At 37.3% G+C, this 19,979-nt stretch overlaps 1 protein-coding gene across 1 annotated transcript in view; it reads left to right on the top strand.

Moving 5' to 3' along the window:
* The window catches only part of OVCH1 (ovochymase 1), a 72,613-nt gene that overhangs the window by 25,026 nt on the left and 27,608 nt on the right, over positions 1-19,979 (top strand). Inside the window, 5 exon segments of the mRNA XM_077168226.1 lie at positions 3,849-3,928; positions 4,694-4,788; positions 4,790-4,889; positions 7,332-7,483; positions 11,717-11,873. Coding sequence (XP_077024341.1) covers positions 3,849-3,928; positions 4,694-4,788; positions 4,790-4,889; positions 7,332-7,483; positions 11,717-11,873 — 584 coding nt within the window.

Here is a 19,979-nt window from a genome sequence, read left to right as displayed (position 1 = left end):
CCTTGACACTTTTTAGGAGTACTTGTCAATGATTTTGTAGAATGTCCCTCAACTAGGGTTTGTCTGATATATTTTTTTCTTGCTTATACTGGGGTAATGGATTTTAGAGATAAAGACCACAGAGCTGAAATTCCATTCCTAAAACTTATATCAAGGGTATATGCTAGTAAAATGATTTATCATTGATAAAGTTTGTTAACCTTGACTACCTAACCCAGTTACTGTTTGCCAGGTCTCTCCCCTGTAAAGTTACTTTCCCTCCTTTCCATACCTTATTCTTTGGAAGCAAATCTAAATGCAGCCTACACTCAAGGGGTGAGGAATTAAACTCCACCCCCTTAAGCGGGTAGTATCTAAATAACTTACTTGTAGTTCTTCTGTATGGGAGATCGATATCTCTTCCTCCACCTATTATTAAGTCATTTATATCAGTATTATTTATTTTATACTTCGGGTTATAATCTAACATTGTTATTTATTTTGTGGCTGAAATTGCTCCAGTTATGATTCTTAGAAGCTCTTTCAAGTTGGCTCCTTTGTTCCTTTGATAAGCATCATTCTTCTGTGACATTTCAAGATGCTCCAAGTTCACCTTGTATATTTCCCAGTGTAGTCCTAGAATCAGCCATGTTTTCAAGGAGCTCAAGTTCCTTTTATTATCAGGTGGTCTTAGAGACCAAGAAGTGGGTGATGGATATTTTTCTTGCTCCCCGAGGTAGTATTGCTTCTAGGCTCTTTCAGCTGACAGGGCTAGAAAATATAGATAAACACTAACCCATATCTAAAAACACCTCTCTTGATTTCTGTATCTATCCATCTCTATCTATATTAAGCTACAAATGAGTTCATACTCATGTTTCCAACTCTAGCTCATTACCACATTGTTCATTCTAGTTGTCTTCCTCGGAGAAGTCCATTTAATAGGAATACTATCAAAATGCATTATTACATAACACAAAAAGAAGCGCCAGTCAGTAGTTGATGAATTAGTGAAAACTAAGGTATTAGAAAAGGCTGAAATTAATACTGAGGCTAGAGGCCCAGAGGATTGGCAGATTCCCTTGTCAAATATTGTGGTCTATTCTTAAACTCATGTGATGGACCATGACACCTTACAGCAAGATTTAGAATATAGAAAGACCCTTCTTCTAAAGACAGATATTCAATTTCAGTCAACTGTGATTAATAAGTATAGTCAACTGAAAATATATATTAATCATTGAAGTTAACCACAAAAAGCATCTGTATTCAATTTCATCAGTGGTGTTGATTTTTAAAAAAATGTGTTAAAAGAGTAATACTTGTGGAAAAGAGGAATTATAGAAGTCGTCAAGTAAAATCCAAGCCACCCTCTCCATTTTGGTAATCCCATCCTTTCTGAAACCAATTGATGTGACATTTTAGAAAAATTCTGTTTTTCCATAAATTTAAGCACATATGTTTATATTTTATACTGTTTATATATACCACATATTTTATAAGTCTTAATATTTGGTGTCATATTTATACCATTCTGGAAAAGTTCTTGTGCCTTTATTTTTTTATAATCCTCATAGATATCTAACTTATTTGACCAGAGAAATGTCTTTTTGAAGTGAGTCTTCAAAATGGGTTTTTACACTTTGTTTTGATAGACTGGTATAACAAATGTGTGTTCCACTCATGCCCTACCTTTGTGGGAAGTCCTTAGCTGATTCCATTATGTACTTGTTTCTCCTTGCCACATCTTCATCCACCTTATAGATATTGAGGACTCCACTCTCCATTGAAGAGGGCTTCCAAGTATCCAAATCTATTGAAAAGGAGAATTTGTCATATGTGATAAACAAGTGGGGGAGATATGTGAAGTCCAGGAGTTGAAACGGACATCATTTCTGCTGGACGGTTACTAGGTGTCAGGATGACTGGTATTAATGGGTAGTATTCCAAAGATGACAAGACTAGGGACCATTAGCAAAGCAACATTGTCCCACCTTCCCTACAGCTTCCCTGGTATTGCTTATCTTTATCTTTAGTTCTCAAACTTCAGAACATACTAGAATCACCTGGAAGTTTTCTGTTTCAGTAAGTCTGGAGTGGAGTCAAAGTTTGTATAGCTAACAACTTCACAGGTAATGTTAATGCTCTTGGTCCTGGGTCCACACTTAGGGAAACATGATCTTCTCTGTTTGATAGCTGCACACCTGACTTTGTGTTCAAGTGGGGTATTTAACTTACTTTAGGAACTAAACTCATTTTTTCAATTACGTACTGGAATATTTATGTTATATCTAAATGAGAAGTTATTTTTTTCAACTTTAGCCACTTTATTTTTCTGTAATGCAGTAGTGCCCTTCCCTGCCCCACCCCCCCCATACCAGTAAATTATGTATGCCCCATTGTCTGGATTGGGGATGAGACCCTAAAGATATAAAAGATGAAATTCCGTTATGGGCAAACAGAAGCAGTGAAGAAATACATCAAATGATACCTTGAATTATTATCCCACTAAACTATGAAATATTTCAAGTCTAGTTACATTGTAGAATATATGTAGCTCTGTTATGTGCTTTTCGCACAGTATTCCCCACCACATTAAAGGATGTTTGATGACTATGCACATAAAAGTCCACTAGAAGTTGTGATCTACTTTATCAACTCTACCAGTGATATTTAATTTGTTGTCCTCTCTTTAAAGAAGTGAGGTGACTTTAAGAAATAATGGTTTCTTCATTACCAAAATAATTTAGTGGGTGACTTAGAAAGTAGAATTTTATCCTTCCTTTAGAGTGCCTGACAGATGATGACAATAATGGCTGACATTGTGGAGTTCTTAGCATTTGCAAGTATTCACCAAGCAGTTCACCTGAGTTAGCTCTTAAAAATGGCATTTTGAAACACATAAGAAAGCTGAGTTCATCAAACACAATTATGGCTAGAGAGAGGATACCCAACTGTATTAATAAACTTCTCCTTTGAATAAAATGTACTAAGAATAATTTCAGTGCCTTTACTTTTCTTAAAGAAACAGTCTTGAAAAATGAAAGAATCTTTAAACTGAAGTGACAGTATATTTGTGACAGTTGAGAGATTCCTTTCTTGAATAATTTTTCTGATGGATCTTGATTTGGGAAATTAGTGGATGTTGATTTGAGTTGTTTTATACAAATTGATATACCCCTACTGAAGTATATCAATCTTAAAAATGTGTTCAAATCTCAAGTGTACAGCTGAAAGAATTTTCACAAAGTTTATACCCCTGTAACCCGCATCCAGATCAAGAAAAAAACATAACCAACACCCCCATAGCTCCCTTCATGCTTCTTCCAGTTATTAGCTGCCCCAGAGTAATTATTGCCCTGGCTTCTAACACCATACGTGTTTTGCCTGTTTTCAAATAAGTTCTTTTAAATCTCAGTTTCATCAATTCTAATGATTAAATAAAAAGTGATAATTTGGGATGTATACCTGGGGGATGATATTTGGATACTTTTGTTTGTTTGTTTTTGGCAGTGAAACATAGACCAAAAGCTACTTATGTGGTTTTTCTCCTGTATTCTTAATATCATTGTGCATTTAAAACTATAACTTTTTTGTTTAGCTTAAAAATAGCCCTTAGTGATTTCTGGAAAGGGCTCCAATGACATCTTATGGTGAAAAGAAGGGAGCAGCATATACAATTAAAACTCTGGTAGATGAGGAGGCACAGTGTGGCATCCCTGGTAGGCATAAGATCAAACAAAGGCACCCAGAATTGGAGCAGGTGGCACCCGGTAAGCTGAACGGTGTATGTTTGTAGTGCCAAATGGGGTTAGATCAAAAGATGAAAAATGTGTTTTCACATCTAACTTGTGGTTTTCTTTTTCCAGGAAAATTAATCCACTCTACTGGACTATCATTGCTGGGGACCATGATATAACCCTGAAGGAATCAACTGAGCAGGTGAAAAGTATACATTTTTTCCAAACTCACATGCACTGTCCCTTCCCCCTTCCTTGATCTCCTGAAAACCTCTAACTCACTTTCTATCCCTGCCAATTTGCTACTTTAAGTCTTCTCTTATAAGTGATATCATATAATATTTGTCCCTATGTGTCTTGATTATTTCACCAAATATAATGTTTTCAAAGTTCTTCCATGTTGCAGCAGGTCTCTTTGAAACCCTCTTCTAATTTCTTTGGGTATATACCTAGAAGTGGGATTGAGGGGTCATATGGTAATTCTCTATTTAACTTTTTGAGGAACTGCTATTACTTTCCAAAGTAGCTGCATGATGAAAAGTATTTTTTAAAGGTCATTCTGCCTATGCTCTAAATGTCACATGTCAGGGACACCCTTAGCTAAAACATGTAATTAGTTGTTAATCTCTTGGTTCCCTTTCATATTTACCATTTATCTCCACATTTAAAGATAAAATTAGAAAACACATCTTAATTTGAGGAATAGATGAGACAGATCAGGAAGCACAAATTGAGGCCCATGTGTACAGGTCCTCATAGCTTTGTTACTCTAGGACCTCAGATATTAAGGTGGTTCATGTCTTCCTATCAAGTATAAATAGGTATAGTCCTCTTAAATTTAGTACAAAGTCATGTTCATTGTTGGTATGTGGAAATACAGAGATGGAGGGCTTCTTTTGACCTACTATTCAGGGAGGTAGTTTGACTCTGTGACTCTTTTATCTTGTGATTCTTTCATTTGACATCAGTACAAGTGACAAGGGTAAAACACATCATGGTACATGAAGATTTTGATATATTGAGCTTTGACTCAGACATTGCCTTAATACAACCGAGCTCTCCCCTGGATTTACAACTTGGCAGTGAGGCCAGTATGTCTCCCACAGAACACAGAGCCTCTGTTTTCCTCTGAGATCTGTGCTGTGACTGGATGGAGAAGCACTGGCGAAAGTAGACATTTACTTTGTTGTTTTTGAGAATGTCATGGAATATCAAGCACTATCTGATTTAGCTCTTTCTTGTTCTGAAAGATAGGAGCTGTGCTTTACTCCTACTTTACTCCTAGTAGCTCATCAAGTGACTAGAGAACGAGCTGTTCTATATTTTTCCTACTGAGTGACTTAGTTTGTAGGTTGGTTAGAACAAGGGTCTGCAAACTTTTTCTGTAAAGGATCAAATAACAAATATTTAAAGCCCTGCAGGCCTTACAGTCTGTCACAGCTATTCAACTTTGCCCTTGTGGCAAAAGGCAACCATAGACAACATGTCAAAGAATGAGTGTTATTTATGTAACTTAAATGTCATGTCACAGTTATATGTTATGAACTATTCTCTTGTTTTTCTGCCCATAAACATTTAAAAATATACAAACCATTATTAGCTTGTGGATTATACCAAAAAATGGGTGGGGGTAAGGGGAGGCTAGGGGAGGAGGCAAAGAATTGGCCTGCTGGCTGTAGTTTGCTGAGCTATGGGCTAGATTATAGTTCTTAAAACCACATCAAAATACTAGCTTTGAATGGGGTGATGTTTGTTTTTTTATTGTTTTCACTATACAAGACAATTTTCTTTGTATATTTTCCTTCTTCTTGTATGTCTCATACTTGGAATCTGTGAGCTTGAAGGAGCCAGGCATTTATCTTTGCTTACAGTGTTCACATGTGCAACCTGCAGTCAAATTGCAATTTCACAAAATCTTCACAACCACCTGTGAAGCTGATTTTATCATCCTCGTTTTGCAAGTCAGGAGGTTACAGCCCAAAGACTTATATAACTTGCTAAAATCCCATGGCTAATAAAATCAAAATTAGGATTTAGGATTTAAGATCAGTTTGGTTAAGCTTATAATGCTTGACTAACTTTTCATTACATTTAGTATAAAATTGAGCCCCTTACTCTGGCTTGTAAAGCTCTGTTATTTGGCCTCTGTTGCCCTTTCCAACCTTATTTCCTCCTTTTGCCAACCTTTTTTCTTGACCTTCAGGCACCATGGCCTTCTTTCTCTCAGACACCAACTACCTGCTTTTAGAAGTTGTGCACTTCATTTCCTTTCTCTTGGAACACTTATTCCAATCTTTCTACAGCTGCCTCTTTCTCTTCATTCCATATTCAACCATGTCACTTGCCTTCTCAGACCATGTGGCTGTAGGAGGACCACCTCTCCATTGCTTTCTATACTACCTAGTTGTATGACTTTGTAGCACCTCAGTGTACTTGACATTGTCTTATGTAATTATTTTCTACATCTCACTCACTAGAATGTGAGGCTCTTGGAGGCAAATCTCTGTCTCATTTCCCATTCTATCCCCAGGGCTGGAAGAGTACCTGGCAGACAATAAGTACTCAAATATTTGTTGACTGGCTGGCTTCAAAGCCTCTGAATAAATGTGCCTGCTGTTCAACGCCCTCATCCTTCACCCATTTTATGACCACTGACCAGCAGAGAGAGGTGGTTACAGTCTTGTAAAAGATGAATTCATTCTTTTCCACTGGGAGAGAAAGTGAATTTTTGTTTGAGGCATTATCAGCAACACTGAAGGGGGATCATTTCAGAAAAGAGGAATTTTGTTGCAGTAAGGAGAAACACAAGATTTGAGTCTGATCTAGCTTTGAGTTCCAGTTTTGTGTTCCTTAAAAGGTATGAGATCAAATTTCTAGAGCTCTTGCTTTTTCATCTATGAAATCAGCATGATACTCTACCTCAGTTTTGTTAGGAGTATTAGATTGGAGTAAAGGGCCTTATAAATATTAAGGTACATATACATGTGAAGTAATTTTTGCTTAACTTTGCCAAAAAAGGGTATGGAGCTATAAAATATTTAACTTATTCTTTTTTAATTGGCCAAAAGTCAAAAATGTTAGTAAAAGTTACTTAGAAAACATGCCAACATAGGGCTGTCTGAAGGTCAAAGATGAGAAGATATTCTTTAGAGTTCATTGTTAGTGTGCTCTTAAGTTGGAAGTGAGATCAGTCCTCATTCGTAGTAAAGGAAGGGAAATGTGATTTTGGTTTATATTAGGAAAACCTTAACAAAAAATCATATCTGGGTGAACTTCCCTTGTGTATTCTTACATAGCAGTATTACAGTTGTCTTCATACTTGAAACATTAAAATTTAAATTAGAAATAAGCTGAAAACTATATTCCTGCTATTGTTCGCCTGCCAATGGGTTTTGCTTCACAAGAATACCACATCTGGAAATGTAGGCTTGCTACATGAGACACATTTCACTTTTTTTAGTTCAATATTTTACATCAGCTGAGGTAAAACTGAGTGTCTGCAGTTATTATGGTACAAAAGCAAGCGTGAACTTAAATATGTTTCTTCGGTGTTAACATTTGTTGCTTACTTCATGATCAAACTCTGTTTTTCCAAACCTGTCTCTTAATTAGGTGGCATCCTAGCAAGCCGCTTACAGCAGATTCAGGTGCCTGTGTTAGAAAGAGAGGTCTGTGAAAGTAGGTATTATTCTGCTCACCCAGAAGGGATCACAGAGAGAATGATCTGTGCTGGCTTGAAATCATCTGGAGCAAGGGATTGTCAGGTGAGAAGGTTCTGATTTTGCGAGGTAAGATGGAAAGTTGCCATCTACTGGGTATTCTCCCTTGGGTAGGAGGAAACTGCTGTCAAACCGACTTGGCCTGCCCTTTCAAAGCCCCACACCACATCCCTGCACAAAGTCCAAAAAGCCAAAGGAAAAGTTACTGGATCCAGACTAGCTAAGATTTCTGGCCAACAGCAGTGAAAGTAGCTGTACAGCCAAAAGGGCTAGTTGGTACATAGAAGAACCCATGAGAAGGTAAGAGGTGGCAGTTCTACAAAGCCTGCGGGAGGGGAGGAGGGGAGATGTGTTCAGAGGTATAAGGCTTTGGGGAAAGGAGGAGGAGAGGATAAGAATTCCATATTAGCACACCCTACTTATGAATGAAACAATTTTACTGTTATAAATTATCAGTCTCCTGTGTACCTGCAGATAATATTCCATCCCAGATGAAAATAAAATAATCACAAAGAAGAAAATGGAAACCTTCAAACAAGAGTTCTCAGTTTCAGTGAAAAACAAATCATGAAGCAACAGTGTTTTATCAGCGAGATTAAATAAGCACAAAGCTGTAAAGATGCCTTCACATGTCAGTGGAACAAACATGCTTTAGGCAAGTTGGAAAGGGAGGAGTTGGTAGAGGAGAAGAGAAGATAGCTAATCAAAAGCGTGTTATTAAGCCACTTACCACAGTGAGAGGCTGAAGCTTAATCCTAAGAGAAATTGTGAGCAATGATGCAAAATATACACAGAATATTAATCCCATAAAAGAGGTGAGAGAGGTAGAACATCTGTACACCAAGTCCCCACAGTGGTAGTCGCACGGCCACCAGGACAGGAGCTCTGAATTCCTCGGCACTTTTCTATGTCTGGCTTGCCTCAAGAGTGCCAGGATGGGGGTTGGAGAAGAGCCCTCAAGCAGAGCTGGGGACATTTACTGAAAGGCTGAGAGACATGGGAAGGGCACACCCTTTGCCAGTGTACATGACTATTATCTTATAAAAAAATCTAACAGAGGGGGCGGGCCGCGGTGGCTCAGCGGGCAAAGTGCTTGCCTGCTATGCCGGAGGACCTCGGTTCGATTCCCGGCCCCAGCCCATGTAACAAAAACGGAGAAACAGAATACAATAAAACAAGAAAATGTTTAAAAATGTTTCCCTTTCTTCCTTCCTTCCTTCCTTCTCTCTGTCTTTCCTTTAAAAAAAAAAAAAAAAAAAAAAATCTAACAGAAAAGTGCACTAATGTGTTCATTCTTAGTCTATCTTAGAATAGGAGGGATGGTTTTTCTTTCAGCTTTGAACCAAGGAAGTCAAAGGGCTTCTATTATGTCTATCAATTTGACAGCACTAACATTAAGGGAAAGATGTTCATTTGAATCAAAAGAGCAAAGGAGAATTTAGGAGGGAATTAGGGCCGTACTGGAGATGACTCAGCTAGCATGATCACTGTCACACCTATTCTTATTTCAGCTGATTGGCCACAGCATGATCAAATTTGCTGCCAATACAGGGGAAGAAAAACAGGGGTTGAGGTTCTGGCTAATAGATAGGGCTAGCTTTCTTTTACAAAGAGGACTGAATTACTAAAAGGGTGACTTTAGAAACTTGCTTAGATAAAATAGACTCTGCTGTTTCTGCCATGTAATTGATTTTTATACTCATGTGTGTGCTCAGAGGTAATGGACCTTGCTAATATAATTTCTCATCCAGGAAGGTGAAAAGACTGCTGGAAAGCAGACACATAGGAGTTTGAATTGTAGAACCCTGATGTTCTTTGCTTACTGGAGTTTAGTTTTTTTTTATTCAAAATTCTTTGACCTGCAAAGCACTAGATCTTTATCTTCACAGAGTGACATAACCTGATCGTGCTGACCTCTCTGATCTCTTTCTCATTTCTCTCCCCCTTACTTACTGTTTCAGCACACTGATTGTCTTCTGACCTCCCAACCCCCATATGCTTGTGTAACTCAGGGCCTTAGCCCAGATAACTCTTCTACATAAAACGCTGTTCCTCCAGCTTTTTGAAAATACGCCTTTTTCTCATCCTTTTTGTACTGGCTCAAATGTTAATGAAACTGCAAACATACATGCACGCATATACACGCTCACATTTTTTCCTCCATCTCCCTCTGAATATGTCCTTTAGATCTAGCATATTTTTTATCCTCTGTCTTGCTCAGTTTGTCTGGTTTATAGTTGGCACTGACTAGATTCTTAAATAAATTAGTAGGTATTTATTTGTTTATTGAATATTTACTATCTACTAGGTGCCGGGATAGTCACTGACAATAACAGTTAAGTTAGGCTTCGTGTAATGTGGCTTGAAATTGCCTGGAAAGTTATATATTGGATATGCGTTGGGAATGAGTGAATGAATGATAAAAATGAACAACACATCACACCATTTCCAAACCAGAACTCGTCTTTACAATGTAGTCTTATTTTATATGGACAAAAACTGGACTGAGAGGAAAATGTTGATTGCTCTGCATTACACACTGGAGACTGCCTATGTCCTATTCAGGGTTCCTTCTATGTAATTCTGCATGTGAAATAAATATATCAAATCTTTACCTTTTGCACAAGTTAGTTTATAAGATAAAGGGTCTAATTTGGGTGTAAATACATTTGGGCACAATTAAAAAGACCTGATTAAATATTGGGAAGACTACCTTAACTAGATTGGAGTTATTCTTTAAAAAAAAAAAATTATGTTCTTATAAAAGAAAGACTGGATTGATATTCTACCTTTAATAAAACAACCCTGAGTAGTTTGTGGGGGAGGTGAGGGAGAAATTCTCTGTTTGAAGGCTATTTTTGGACATAAATTTAGAACATTTAATGATAAATTAGGCCTTTTTTGAGCATCTGTCATGTGCCAGCAATTGTGCTAGGCTTCCTAGGATGCAAGGATGAGAAAAGTATAACAACTGCTCTCAAAGAGCACGTGATATAAGCAGAAATACACCAAAACAAGTGTGTACGTTGGGTGCTGCCACTGATTGTCCTGGCTGAACCTGTAGAAGTATGTGTAAGGTAAGTTGTTCACACTTATTGAGACTCTAATGTGGTGTGCACATTTTGGTATGCTTATAAAAATAGTGCCATATCTCTTCTTCACAATCTCCCTTTGTCCTTATCATTTGTTAATTTAAAAAAATGCAGGTATTTGTGGGAGGAGAGATGGGAGACTCTTATGAGCCTTCTCAGATGCTGTTTGGGCCGTATTTTTGCCTTTTAAAATATGTGTCCACCCTAATCGTGAACGAAGCACAGATATCTAATACATAAAAAGAATGACTGTAAGTTACATTTTCATGTGCCTTGCCTTGAATTTTATTGTCGTGTAAAGCAGATACCAGAGCTCTCTGAGGTAGTTCCGTTAATGACCATGTATCCGCTTGGAGGAAAGAGCACTGGACTTTAGCAGGGGACATCGCCTCAAATTCCACTCTGCCTCTCCCTCTGTTTACTCTCCCTCTGTTTACTCTCCCTCTGTTTACGAAGTTGGACAGGTCGCTTATTTCTCTACATGGAAGTTTCCACACCTAAGACTCTAGTAAGCTAAATTAGCTCAGCCCTTAAAATCCCTTAACTTGTATACATTTGAAGTATATGTGTCAGCCCAAATAAAATTAAATTCTTGAATTAGACTAATACATTTTAATAGATATTAGACAGCTTTTAAAAATCCCCCCTCCCACTAACACCCTCTTTTACTCCCCCCTCATATGTCATAAAGTTACTTTTGGACTAATCAGAATAGATGGTGTCAAGACAATCGAGTAATATGGAAAGGGCTGCTCACAGAGGTGTGGCCCCATTATCTTCAAGGAACACCTGGGCCTGTTTCAGGGGTTGGATCAGTCTGAGCCACTGTGCGCATTCTTAATTAAGTTTCGGTTTTTAAAAGGTATGACTTGCAGTCTTAAGTTTTGAGTTCTCACTTATTGGTGCTAATGTAGCTCAAAGTAGGTGCTCCTCTGGGGCTCAGAAGGCCATGTAATTGTTTTTTTACTTGAACTTTTTGTTATGGAACTTACTGTTTGATCCTGGACTGTAATTACTAAGTGATTATCCACAAATTTTATTACATTTTTTCAGAAAAGCACATATACAATCAATTATTCTAAGGCAGACAAAAGTGAGCTAATCATTGAAAATTAAAGGATCACACTATGAATGAAACGTTAGTCATTTCTTTTCCAAAACTGAACACATTTCCTTAATGTTGCAGGGAGACTCTGGTGGCCCCTTGGTATGTAGACATGAGAAAGTTCCCTTTTTCCTCTATGGCATGGTCAGCTAGGGTGCTGGCTGTGCTCAGGCCGGGGAGTCAGGTGTATTTGCCCAGGTGAGCGTCTTCTTGGACAGGATCCAATCCAGAATCAAAGGTAAATATTTTCAGATGTTATGAGTATAATGGCTCTTTCTTCAGAATGTGTTTGGGAGAGTGGAGTGTGGTAGAATTCAGCATTATGAAGAGAAAACTATAGCGTTCCATTTATTTTAGTTTCTAAACATATTAAAGCATAGAGAACCCTAAGAGTAAGTTCTCTCTGGGGCAGAGTTAGGGTAGAACTAACTTTTTCTGGAGCTGAAAACCCTGGATTTGCTGTCTTTTTTGACAGTGGTTGCTTTGGTATAGACTATGTTTTGTCCTCAGGCTTTCATGTTTATGTATTTCTATTTTATTAGAACAGTTGTAAGTTTACAGAAAAATCACGCATAAAACAGAGTTCCCATAGATCACCCTATTAACATCTTGCATTAGTATAGTACATTTGGTTGCAATTGATAAAAAGAACATTTTTATAATTATACTACTAACCATAATCTGTGGTATACTTTAGGATTCACTGTGCTAAAATGTGTCCTCCCTAATCATGAACAAAGCACCAATATCTAATACATAAAAAGAATGATTATAAGTAAATTTGCATGGGCCTTGCCTTGAATTTTATATAGTTCTATGGTTTCTTTTTAAAATTTTCCTAGTAATACATATATAACCTAAAATTTCTCCAATAACCATTTTAAAATATGTATTTCAGTGCTGTTTCGAGGATTAACAATGTTGTACTGCCATCACCACCATCTTTTACCAAAAATTTTCCATCAACCCAAACAGAAGCTCTGTACAATTTAAGCTTTAGCTCCCCATTCCCTATCCCCACCACAGCCCATGGTGACCTATATTCCGGTTTCTGACTCGATTTGCTTATTCTGATTATTCATATCAGTGAGATCAAACAATATTTGTCCTTTTGTGTCTGGCTTACTTCACTGGACATGATGTCTTCAAGGTTCGTCCATGTTGTCACATGTATGGGGACTTCCTTTTCACTGCTGAATAACATTCGATTGTTTGACTATATCACATTTTGTTTATCCATTCATCTGTTGATGGTCATGTGAGTTGTTTCCATTTTTGGCAACTGTGAATAATGCCACTCTGAACATTGGTGTGCAAACATCTGTTTGAGTCTCTGCTTTCAGTTCTTTTGGGTATATATCTAGAAGTGGGATTGCTGGGTCATATAATAATTCTGTATGTAACTTTTTGAGGAACTGCCAAGCTTTCTTCTACAGTGGCCGCATTTTACATTCTTATCAACAATGAGCAAGTGTTCCTAATTGTCCACATCCTCTCTAACAGTTGTAATTTTCAATTTTCTTAATAGTAGTCATTCTATAATGAGTGTGAAATGCTATCTCATTATGGTTATGATTTTCATTTCCCTAATGGCTAATGATGTTGAGTATCATTTATGTGCTTTTTGGCCATATGTATATCTTCTTTAGAGAAATACCTATTCAAGATTTTTGCCCACATTTTAATTGGGTTGTTTGTGTTTTTGTTGTTGGCTTGTAGGATTTCTTTATATAGTTTGGATATTAAACTCTTATCTGATATATGGTTTCCAAATATTTTGTCACTGTGCAAGTTGTCATTTTACTTGCATGATAGTCTTTGCACAAAGGTTTTTAATTTTGTTGAAGTCCCATTTACCTATTTTATTTTTTGTTGCTTGGACTTTTGTAAAATGTAAGAGACTACCTAACACCAGGTCCTGAAGATGTTTTCTTATATTTTATTCTACTAGTATATAGTTCTGCTTCTTATATTTTGTTCTTTAATCCATTTTGAGTTGATATTTGTATATTGTGTGAGGTATAAGGGTCCACCTTTATTCTTACAAATAGAGAATTGGTTTTCCCAGCACCATTTGTTGAAGAATGTAGAAGAAACTAGTCTCCCAATTGAGTAGACTTGCCATCCCTGTCAAAAATCAGTTGGCTATAAATATAAGGGTTGATTTCCAAACTCTCAATTCTATTCTGTTAATCTAAACTTGTCTGTTTTTTTGTGCAGTACCATTCTGTTTTTATTAATATGGATTTGTTATACATTTTAAGGATGGGAAGTGTGAGTCCTCCAACTTTGTTCTTCTTTTTCAAGATGGCTTTTGGCTATTTGGATTCCCTTAGTCTTCCACAAAAATTTTTTTGGGGGGATGCATGGTCTAGGAATCGAACCCAGGTCTCCTGCATGGAAAACAAGCATTCTACCACTGAACCACCCATGCACTCAGGCTTCCATATAAATTTGATGATTGACTTTACCATTTCTGCAAAGAAGTCTGTTGAAATTTTGATTGGGTTTGCATTAAATCTGGAAACAGTTTTGGGTAAGAGTGACATCTTAACAATATTTAGTCTTCCAATCCATGAACATGGGCTATCCTTCCACTTATTTAGGTCTTCTTTTATTTCTTTTAGCAATGTTTTATCATTTTCTATGCACAGGTCCTTTACATCCTTGCTTAAATTTATTCCTAGATATTTGATTTCCTCCTCAGATTGCTCATTACTAGTATGGAGTAATACAACAATGTTTTGCTTGTTGATCTTATATACCTCCATTGTGCTGAACTCATTTATTAGGTCTAATAGCTTAGTTGTACATTTTTCAGGACTTTCTCTATATAGAATCATGTCATATGCAAATAGTGAAAGTTTTATTTCTTTTTTTCCAATTTGGATGCCTTTTATTTTTGTTTCTTGCCTAATTGCTCTGGCTGGAACATCTGGAACAATGTTGAGTAGCAGTGGTGACAGTGGGCACCCTCGTCTTAGAGAAAAGCTTTCAATCTTTCACCATTGAGTATAATGTTCACCATGTATTTTTCATATATGTTCTTTATTATATGGAGGAAGTTTTCTTCTGTCCCTATCTTTTGTAGTGTTTTTTTATCAAGCAAGGATGCTGGATTTTGTCAAGTGGCTTTTAAAGTATCAGTTGAGATGTTTATGTGCTTTTCCCCTTCAATTTGTTAAGTGGTATATTTCATTTATTGTTATTCTTATGTTCAGCTACCCTTGCATGACTGGGATAAATCCCATTTCATCGTGGTGTATTTGATTATTTGATAGTTGTTGGATTTGATTTACAAATATTTTGTTGAGGATTTTTGCATCTATATTCATTAATGAAGTTGGTCTGTTATTTTCTCTTCTGGTAGTATCTATCTGGCTTTGGTATTAGGGTGCTGTTGGCCTAATAGAGTGAGTTATGTAACGTTCCCTTCTCTTCAATTTTTTGGAAGAATTTGAGCAGGATTGTATTGATTCCTCCTGGAATGATTCATAGAATTTACCTGTGAAGACATCTGGTCCTGTGCCTTTTTTTTGTAGGTTTTTGATGACTGATTCAATCTCCTTCCTTCTTTTTGGCTGTTGAGGTCTTCTATTTCTTTGAGAGTCAGTGTATGCCTTTTGTATGTTTCCAGGAATTTGTCCACTTCATCTTTGTTGTCAAATTTGGTGGCATGTAGTTCTTCATAAGTTATCTGCTTATGACTTTTATTTCTGTGGAGTCAGTTATGAGATCCCCTTTCTCATTTCTGATTTTATTTATTTATATCCTCGGTTTTTTTGTTTTGTCATTCTAGCTAAGGGTTTGTTAATTTTATTGTTCTCAAAGAACCAACTTTTGCTTTTGTTGCTATTGCTACTTTTTTATTCTCAATTTCATTTATTTCTGCTCTAATCTTTGCTATTTCTTTTCTTCTGCTTGCTTTGCGATTAGTTTCCTATCCTTTTTCTAGTTCCTCCATGTGCACTGTTAGGTTTTTCATTTTAGTTCTTTCCTTCCTTTTTAATGTAGGCATTTCATGGTATAAATTTCCTTCTCAGCATTTCCTTTGCTGCATCCTATAAGTTTTGGTATGTTGTTTCTCATTTTAATTCATCTCAATAGATTTACTGATTTCACTTGCAAGTTCTTGTTTAACCCACTGATTGTTTAAGATTATGTTAGTTAACCTCCATATATTTGTGGAATTTTCTAATACTCTACCTGTTATTGATTTCCAGCTTCATTCTATTATGGTCAGAGAAAATGCTCTGTATAATTTCAGTCTTTTTAAATTTATTGAGACATGTTTTGTGAGAATGATTCATGAGCACTTGGGAAGAATGTATACCTATTTTGGGGTACAGTATTCTGTATATGTCTGTTAGGTCTAGTTCATTTATCACTTTACTGAAGTTCTCTGTTTCCTTATTGATCACCTATTTAGATGTTCCATCTATTGATTATGGTGGTGTTTTGAAGTCTCCAACTATTATTGTAGAAATGTCTATTTCTCCATTCGGTTCTCCCAGAATTTGTCTCCCGTATTTTGGGGCATACTGGTTTGATGCATATATATTATGACTGTTAATTCTTCTTGATGGATTGCTCCTTTTCTATTATGTATGGTGCCTCCTGTGTCTCTTATAATGGTTTTGCATTTGAAGTCTATTTTTTCTCTTAGTAGTACAGCTACTCCAGCTCTTTCTTGGTTACTGTTTGCATGGAATACCTTTTTCTAATCTTTTAGTCTAAGCTGCATCTCTTATAAACTGCATATAGACGGATCACATTTTTAAATCCAATCTGCCTATTTGTATCTTTTTATATGGATTTTAATCCATTAACATTCAGTGTATTACTCTAAAAGAAATATTTACTTCAAAAGTTTTATCCTTTGGCTTTTTGTATGTTCTATTTTTTCTATCTTTTTACCCTTTTAATTACCCTTACTGATAATCTTCATTTCTACACTATTCTGCAAGTTTCTGTTTCCTGCCTTTTCCTTTCAGCCTACAGCGTTTATTCTAGTATTTCTTGTAGGGGAGATCTCTTGTTGATGAACGCTCTCTGTTTCTTTTTACCTGTGAGTATTTTAAACACCCCCTCATTTTTGAAGGAATTTGTTCCTTTAGCCATATCTTCCTGTTTCTTATCATAGTTCATAATTTTTTTGACTAGTGTCTAGGCATTTAATTATCTTCATGAATTTACTCTGATGGTCATTTTCTCTCTCTTTCCTAGGGTTTTAGTATTGATCGACTTTCAGTTAAGGCCTTTCTTTGACTCTTGTTTCAATTTATTGCAGATCTTTAGAATTGCCCATGTTTAACTGATTGAAACAGGGCCAGGAGTCCATGTAGGGGGCACAGACCAGGGCCCTGGAGAGAGGATCGAGAAAGATGGTAAAAAGCCTTTTTTTTTGCTTTTTGCTTTTTTGCTCCCCAAAGCTACACTTTCTTGGCAGATTCCCCACACCCCAAAGGAGTGAACTTCCACAGGCTCTATCCCTGGTTGGGATAGTGATGAAACAATACCCGTGGAAACCCTTTCCAGGGCAGGGTAGATGCGCATTTCAGAGCCAGGACCCAGCATTCCCGACTTGCCAGTCAGAAACCACACTTCGCTGTGCCCTTCCCTCATCCTCGGAAGGAAAGCCCCTGTATCCTTCTCCGTCCATAGCCGGCATGTACTGTACCAAGACTGTTTGCCTTGAGGATGGGGGATGGGCACCAGCCACTGCCACAGGCAACTTACTGCCAGTTTTTTTGACCGCAGCTTTTCAGTCTCCCCATCCCCATTCATGGTTGCTGTACAGTGCTCCCTGACCTCCAGGACCCTAGAACTGTTGTTTCAGAAACACCAGTTTCTGCCCACTAGCTGCTTTTGGAGGAATGTGTCCTGCAGCAACCTTCTCCACCATTTTCCCTGCAAGCCTGAAGCTGTTTTTCCTTGATTTGCCACTTTCCCAGTAAATGCAGCCCTCTAACCATTTTCTGTAGTTTTGAGGAAGGGCTACTGTCTTTAAGACTCCTCTGCCCCCTTTTCCAGAGGCAGGTTGGAATAATGGAAGCCTCAGAGCCAGGCCCCCAGCAATGTGAAGTAGCTGATAAAAAGCAGTGTTCAGGGATTGGACTGTACACCCCTGATCTTGGGGAAGTAGGCTTTAGATCCCACACTGGCATCAGCAAGCTGCACAGGAGACAGGGTTAAGAAACTCACTGCTGCCTACCATGAGGCTGGGGAATGGGCGATGGTAGCTACTGCCCTGAAGTGCAATTCACTGGTGTTTACTGCAATTTATCAAGACTCTTTCCTCTGGTTTTCCCTGGATGCTTTGCAGTATTTACTAGACTCTGGAGTTTCAAAATAGTTGATTTAGACAATTCTGTGTATTTAATGGTTCTTCTGGTGGAGGGACTGATTCCTGGACCTTCCTACTCTGTTGTTTCCCCACAGTCTCCTTCCCTTGATTTATTTTTAACACATTCTCCCCAAATGCAGCTTCTGCTCCACTTCAGATAAATTATGAAAGCAAAATTTTAATAGAATGATTGCTACCACCATGCCTCAAATAAACAGTGTGTCTGGGTCAGGTAATTAATATTTACATTTTCCCATTAATATATGCAGTAAGCATCTAGCAAAAAGTATTGTTTATCTATGTACACTGACTTTCTGTACAATTACCTCTGGATTTTCATTCTGGTTGATAGTTTTATGCTGAAATAGGAGAGTTATTATAGTTGTCTGGGATCTTCCCTCCCCCACCCACCCCAAAATTCATCTGTTGCATGTTCTAAAAAAGGACACCTTGAAAATCTAGTGGTTGAGTACAAACAAGTGTTTGCATTTTGGAGAAGTGCATAAAGTTATTTTAACCTCTAAGCTATTTATTCCTACTTGAGCAAAGGTCCTTAGAATTCCAGTTATCTCACTTAGCAGGACCAGACAACTAGGGAAAGACTTAAAGGTGACTAAGACCAGCTTCAGGGTTAGTGTCTCTCTTAATTCTCCAACAATTGCCAATAGGATTTTGCTAGCCAAAAGCAAGCAGCAGCTGAAAATTGGGAGTCTATAATAGACTTGTTGAGAGACAAAAGTTCTATATCATGACTCTTTCTTTCCAAATCATCTTGGACTTTGCCTTTTCATCCGTCTCTGCTCCATCCACCCTCAAGTACTGTCATGGTCAGGTTCATGTGTCAACTTGGCCAAGTTGTGGTAAGTGTTTGGCTGGTTGGGCAAGTGCTGACCTGTTTGTTGCAATGAGGATATTTCATAGAATTAGATCATGATCATGTCAGCTGCATCCACAGCTGATTCCATTTGTAATCAGCCAAAGGGGAGTGTCTTCTGCAACGAATCATGCTTAATCTAATCACTGGAAGCCTTTTAAGGAGGATTCAGAAGAGACAGGCTCTATTCCTGCTTTGCCTGGTGAGCCTCTCCTGTGGATTTTGAACTCTGTGTTCCCATGGTCATGTGAGACACTTTTATAAATTTTATATTTGCGAGTGTTCCCTGTTGATTCTGTTTCTCTAAAGAACCCTAACTAATACAGGTACATTCAAAACTAATGGATAACTAGGAAGTGTTGTGGAACAAGCAAAAATGACTAAAAAGAGGGCCCAGGTTTCTTGAATACCAGTTAACTATCATTGTTTTAGCTAATTCAGGCTTGTGGGAAAATTTATTTGTTCTCCACAAGAAAAGAAGTCAATTTTTTCTTATTTTGGCGAGAGCACATTTCAACAAAAACTAAACAAAAATCTTTATTCCATATCTACCAGTTCAAATAATCATGTTTGGAAGTATCATAAATCAAATAGCTATATGCTTTCTGGGTCTGGGACAGGAAGGATCTGCACGAATCACCTTTAATAGAGGAAAAAGACAAACATAATGAACAATAGTATCATAGAAAGTGATGTTTGTTGGAGAAAAATAAAGCAAGGAAAAAACTTTTAAAAGAACAAAGTAAGGAAGGAGACTGACAGTTCCTGGTTGGGTGAAACAACCAAAGGAGTTTGTGTACATAGAGAAGTTGTTGAATGATTGCATAGGGAAGTATTCAATATTAAGTCATCTGTGAACTTGCCAAGCACTGTTTTGATGCAGGAGTGCTAATAAAAGAGAGAATGAGATGTAAAGATTGAATTTTTCTAAGAAGGGCAGAAAAGAAATGGGGTAGCTGAAAGCATAACATAGGGTCACAGGATTTTTTTAGATGGAAGAAATGCAAAATTGCTGTTTTATTCATGGGAATGATGCAATTAAAAGAAGAAAATTGAAGATGTGAGAGAGAGGGGGAGAATTGCTAGAGTGATGCCTTTGAAAAGAATAAAGATGCGATCTAGTG

The sequence above is a fragment of the Tamandua tetradactyla genome, chromosome 7 (assembly GCF_023851605.1).
Source record: "Tamandua tetradactyla isolate mTamTet1 chromosome 7, mTamTet1.pri, whole genome shotgun sequence".
Lineage (NCBI taxonomy): Eukaryota > Metazoa > Chordata > Mammalia > Pilosa > Myrmecophagidae > Tamandua > Tamandua tetradactyla.
This window is presented reverse-complemented; position numbering and strand designations above follow the sequence as displayed.